Here is a 6,000-nt window from a genome sequence, read left to right as displayed (position 1 = left end):
TGCTTTTGGTCTACTTCTCTGTGTCAGGCAGCTCATATTTAAGTGATTTCTTGATTGAAACAGGTGTGGAAGTAATCAGGCTTGGGGGTGGCTACAGAAATTGAACTCAGGTGTGAAACACCACAGTTGGGTTATTTTTTAACAAGGGGGGCAATTACTTTTATATATATATATATATATATATATATATGTGTGTGTGTGTGTGTGTGTGTTTGTGTGTGTGTATGTATATATATATATATATACACACACACACACACATATATATATATAAATATATATATATATATATATATATATATATATGTGTGTGTGTGTGTGTGTGTGTGTGTGTATATATATATATATATATATATATATATATATATATATGTGTGTGTGTGTGTGTATGTATATATATATGTATGTATAATGTGTGTGTGTGTGTGTATATATATATATATATATATATATATATATATATATATATATATGTGTGTGTGTGTGTATATATGTATAATGTGTGTGTGTATATATATATATATATATATATATATATATATATATATATATATACACATATATAATGTGTGTGTGTATATATAATTCATTCACTTGTTTTACATCCAGGTGTCATGCCACCTGATGAATATTACTCCGATGTCAACAACTCTGTGTATACAAATGCAACAGTCAAACTCAGGTACTAATATTGGTATTTGAACATTGTATCACATCTGTTCATGGAGACCAGTTTGTACAAACATTTTGTCTTTTGTTAGTCTGCAGTTTGCCGTGGAGTTGGCTGATCTCCTGCAGCATCCTGCACCAAAAGAATGGCAGGAAGTGGCCGAACACATTGAAATACCCTTTGACCCGGAGGCCCAATACCACCCTGAGTTTGACGGCTACAAGCAAGGTTAAAATTGGTGCCTCACAACAAACATGAGATTAGGTTTTTAGATGAAATCAAGAGGGTTTTTTTTGCCTTTTTAACTGTAAAACAGGCCAACCGGTGAAACAGGCGGACACGGTGATGCTGGGTTACCCTCTGGGCATGCCGATGTCTCTGAAGGTTAGGAGGAATGATCTTGAAGCGTATGAGCCAGTAACGGACCCAAAAGGTCCAGCTATGACGTGGGTAAGCAAAATAAGTGTTGAAATTCTTCACAATGTGTTTTTCATTGGATAAACAAGAAAGAAGGCATGAGACTCAATGTAGCCTCCAATTCCTTCACACTTTTGGTCCATTTTTAAACATTTTCCACTGATAATAATCATCTAATCAGTTTCCACCAGATCATTTTAGCATTATCCTTTTTTATTATAATTTTAAGAGGTTATTGGTCTTATTTTTTTACACCTTGTCTCATACTTATCTTTCTAAAAAGAGTCAAATAATTTCTAAACTTTGTACCATATTTAAACAAGTGGTAGATCATTGATATTTATTTATAATTTATACTGTCATTGAATTATAATCGTAAACTTAAAAAACCTGCAGATAGTCTAGCTTTTTTTTTTTTTTAATCTCTTTCCTTTAGGGCATGTTTGCAATAGGCTGGCTGGAGCTTGGAGAGGCGGAGAAAGCTCAACGTTTACTGGAAAAGTGCTTCAAGAACATCCAGGGACCATTTCAGGTATCAGTACCACACACGTTCTTAATGCCAGCATTTATCCAGGGAATGTGACGTTCCCTCTGCACACAGGTATGGAGTGAATCATCAGATGGTTCTGGAGCAGTGAACTTTCTCACAGGCATGGGAGGATTTCTGCAAGCTGTGCTGTTTGGCTACACGGGTTTCAGGTAGCAACTATTCTTCATGTTTCATGTGATCATTTAAGGTATAAACGGCTTTTATCCCTCCCCAGAGTTCAGAAGGAATGCTTGGCCTTTTCCCCACTGCTTCCTGATGACATCTGTGAACTTTGTGTCCGTGGTGTTAATTACCTGGGCAGTCAGATGGACTGGCTGCTCAGGAGAGATGAAGTTTGTATCATCCTCAGGGAGAAGGCTGCAAACACAAAACCCCACCAACTCCAAGTTGTTCTGAAGTCATCAGGAGTTAAAATCCCTCTCATGCCAGGTAACATGGGAGAAGTGACACTAAATCGTAGTCTAATAACTATTTTTATTTATTTAACAAGCTTCTGACAAACTGATCATGAAACAGCAAACAGATGCAATTTAAGAGGGTTTATGATATCAAACTGTACAGAAAACACACATAAATGACTAAATATCAACTCAGTATTGCAGAAACAAAGCATATGACTGCTGTAACGAAGCTAAAAAATATAGCACAACTTGTTTTTAAAATGACTGTTTCACCGTGAACGTAGCTAGACCTTAATGTGCTTCACACCTGCCGTTTCAGGTCAGCCGGTGACTTTTCCTCGAGAGCCTGGATGTGTTAGTAAAATAGATTCTTCATCTTTCTGCTGGCCTCTCTGATACAGAAGCAGGATGTAACGGAATGAAATGACTGTTTCCACCAAACGTCATTTTCCCCCTCTCCTCTGACACGACTAGTCTGCATGAGATATGGCCTCAAGGTCTCATGCATTTGCTATAAACTGCTTTCTTTCCAGCTCAAGAGAAGAGTGAAGAAAGGGACTCTCCTTTTAATAAATCAAAGAGCTCTGTTTTACCAAAGCTAATCAAACAAAGTGTTAGTCAATAAGTAAGATGCGACCAATCTGTGAAATCAAAATATTAATTACTTTATTATAATCCTATAGAATATAATAAGTAATATGATGTTTCCACTAGAACTGATCTCATGTAGCATTAAGACATGACACATTGCTTTTACTGATCCAATCAGAATCTGCCAGATCTGACGGAAGCGGGGTTTTGGTGGTGATTGGTAAATCTGTCATCTTTTCATTCGACCATAAACCAAAACATCCGAAGTATAAAACTATGCCCACGTCATCTCTAACGCCAGTTCAAAGCGTTCTAGAGAAGTGTCGGGGTGGCCAATCCGTAACTTTCCTCTTCAGCCAAAAGAACCAACGACAAGCTGGATAAAATCTGTTGCTGTTCCAACTGCTGCAACAATTCCTGGTCGGCAACCGCTGCTTTTCCTACCGGCTTCGGTTCCAGAGAGGGTCCAGCTGGACCCCAACATTCCTGATCTAACAGGGACTTCCACAAGGGTATGTAGGCCGACGAAATGGCGTTGAACGTGTTTATGAATCTCCCAACCAAAGCTTAGAGCGAAGACATCGCCTTCATTTCCCATCAGAACTAATTGCTTCTTCGGATTTGCTGGTTCTGAGCAACGTTCCACATCACACCATTCTCCGTCTCATCCACCTTAGTTACACCATACATTTAGTGTTAAAGTGAGTAGTTTAATTTGTTTAGTAATAAATCTTTAAACTTGACTCTCTCTTCTGTTGTCTCTGAGTGAATACAAAGCTGTTATCTAATCTCTGCAATAAAAAGTTCCAATCTTCTGGTTAAAATAACCCAACAGATCCATGAGGTTGATTTCATATTTCCTATGGAATCCTAGGTCTTATGGCTTATTAAGTAACATGTAATTTAAATCATTACAAGGATCAGTCCTACTAGTCTCCAACACTAATAATAAACATTTTCACTTAATTTTATGGTAAAGTCTTTTTGTGTGTGTGTCACTGTTTATAAACACCTCAATACTGATTAATCTTAAAATAATTTTGGTATAATAACAAATAAAAATGTTAGTTGTAGCTATAAATCAGGGTTTGATGATGACATCAATATAGGCCATAAAGAGAAATGTGTTTTGTGTTCTCTTGGCACGTTTCCTATAAGCACGCTAAACCTACAGCTGATAACCTTTACTTATTATTACAGTCATGTCTCTATATGCATTATATTATATCCACAAGCATGTGAGGATGTGTTTCAGCTGCTAACAGGCACCAGAATTTTACTTGTTCTTTACAATAAAATGTGTAAATCATAGCAGAAATCTTATTGAATTGATTCAGACTTATCCTTACATTTTTAAACACCTCAGAAGAAAAAAATAGCATAATTTATATCAGCCAAATGCACCATTTTATACTATGCATACTGTTCATCAGCTATCTATGAAGCAAAATGTCACTGTTTATTATATTTGTGATTCATTTGTTTAGCAGCACATCACACACACAACATGCTCACTCATGTTTTCTTTGTAATAAACATATATTAATGTTCCTGGAAATAGAACATGAACAGCAATATGAGTCACACTCGAACAGTTGCTGAGTTTATTGATATCTGTGGAGGTTCTCAGTCATCCAGGTCATAGTTATTTAAAAAAAGTTGTCAAACAGCAACTGGACTGTGTTATTTCTTTAACAAAATTTCACCCTCTCATTCCAGAGAGCTTTCTCAGTTTGTTGAGTTCTCAATGTTGAATGGAGACACAGCCACAGTTAATGGTTATGTCACCATAAGCTTTAATGAAGAAACAAATGTCATGATAAGTTCCACCATCAGTAAAGTCACAGACACACCTGCAATAAATATTATTTGGGTACAATGTGTTGGTGATTGGAAGTAACAGTGTGAATCCACTTAGCTACTCAACTAATTTGCTATTTAAGGCTCCTGAAAATAGGGATTGTTCTCAGAAAAATGGATCAAGTTGCTGTGTGTTTGACAGACAGCAAGGGCACCCTTAAACGGGTTGTGAGCAGACAAACCGCTGAAATGATGAAAAATGGTAAGTTACAGATTCTATACAATTTATTTCTAACATTATTAACTCCAGTCTCCAAGGTTGATGATGCATGCAGAAGGAGGACAAATCACAACTAGGAAGAAACAAAGTTAATGATGTGCAATGATGGCTCAGTCACCTGATTAATCTTTAATTATAACCTTTATCAAAAGAGTGAAATGTTGGGTTGTATTTTTCAGATAACAACTATGCAACATACATAATGGAGCAAGTAAGAGCTGCAAACCAGAATCAAGGTAAACTTCCCTTAGTATTCCACATAGTCTGTGTGTGTGTTTATTAAATGTTTTCAATTGTAACCTTTAGTAGCATCGGCAGGAAATCCACAAATTAACCCGCCTTTGTCCATTGGTCAACTTTTGAGAGACCAGTGTCCCACCCCTGTTACCAAGATCATGGACGTAATTGGGGGGGGGGGGCATGTCCCCCCCCCCCTTTTTTTCCAAAGTCAAGTTTTGACCCCTGCACTTTTTACCATCCAAAAACAACATTACGCTATGTTAAATTGACGCTGGTTGAGCTCTAGGACCAAGCGGAAAACAACCGTTTGTTTTGAAGCCTGTTTCCCATTAGAGCATACTGTAAAGATAACACCCCCCCCCCCCCCGTGTCCCCCCCCACTTCTAAAGTGAAAATTACATCCATGACCAAGATGCCAGTGTCCATCATCCCTAGTCCCGTAGCAGGAACTAAACCTTCAACCATGAGCACATCTGTTCAATCAGTCCAAACATTCAATCAGCACCCTAATCAAGGTACCCAGGTTCAACTTTCCAAAGTCCCAGGTCAGAGTGAGTCGGTTGTCCCACTCACCCAGTGCATTACTTCTGTTAAAACATCTCCAAAGGGACTGCAATCTTCATGTCCATCCAATGAGCCAGAATGCCATGGACCACCGACGGGTACAGTGGTATTTTGGATACTAATACTTTATATTTTGGGGCGACGGTGGCACAGGAGTTAAGTGCTCGCCCCATAATCGGAAGGTTGCAGGTTCGAGCCCCGCTCAGTCTGTCGCTGTCGTTGTGTCCTTGGGCAAGACACTTAACCCACGTTGCCTGCTGGTGGTGGTCGGAGGGACTGGTGGCGCCAGTGCTTGGCAGCCTCGCCTCTGTCAGTGTGCCCCAGGGCAGCTGTGGCTACATTGTAGCTCATCCCCACCAGTGTGTGAATGTGTGTGTGAATGGGTGAATGACTGATTGTGTTGTAAAGCACCTTGGGGGGTTTCAAGAACTCTAGAAGGCGCTATATCAAATACAGGCCATTTACCATTACCATATTTTGAAGATTC

At 38.6% G+C, this 6,000-nt stretch overlaps 1 protein-coding gene across 1 annotated transcript in view; it reads left to right on the top strand.

The window, feature by feature from the left end:
• The window catches only part of pgghg (protein-glucosylgalactosylhydroxylysine glucosidase), a 10,075-nt gene extending 6,938 nt beyond the window's left edge, over nt 1–3,137 (top strand). The window contains exons 8-14 of the mRNA XM_015964304.3: nt 610–682; nt 762–898; nt 987–1,120; nt 1,524–1,619; nt 1,689–1,786; nt 1,852–2,066; nt 2,358–3,137. Of these exons, the coding sequence (XP_015819790.1) occupies nt 610–682; nt 762–898; nt 987–1,120; nt 1,524–1,619; nt 1,689–1,786; nt 1,852–2,066; nt 2,358–2,434 (830 nt within the window). The 3' untranslated portion in view covers nt 2,435–3,137. The remainder of the gene's footprint in view (nt 1–609; nt 683–761; nt 899–986; nt 1,121–1,523; nt 1,620–1,688; nt 1,787–1,851; nt 2,067–2,357) is intronic.
• The last annotated feature ends 2,863 nt before the right edge of the window (nt 3,138–6,000 follow it).

The sequence above is a fragment of the Nothobranchius furzeri genome, chromosome 4 (assembly GCF_043380555.1).
Source record: "Nothobranchius furzeri strain GRZ-AD chromosome 4, NfurGRZ-RIMD1, whole genome shotgun sequence".
Taxonomy (NCBI): domain Eukaryota; kingdom Metazoa; phylum Chordata; class Actinopteri; order Cyprinodontiformes; family Nothobranchiidae; genus Nothobranchius; species Nothobranchius furzeri.
This window is presented reverse-complemented; position numbering and strand designations above follow the sequence as displayed.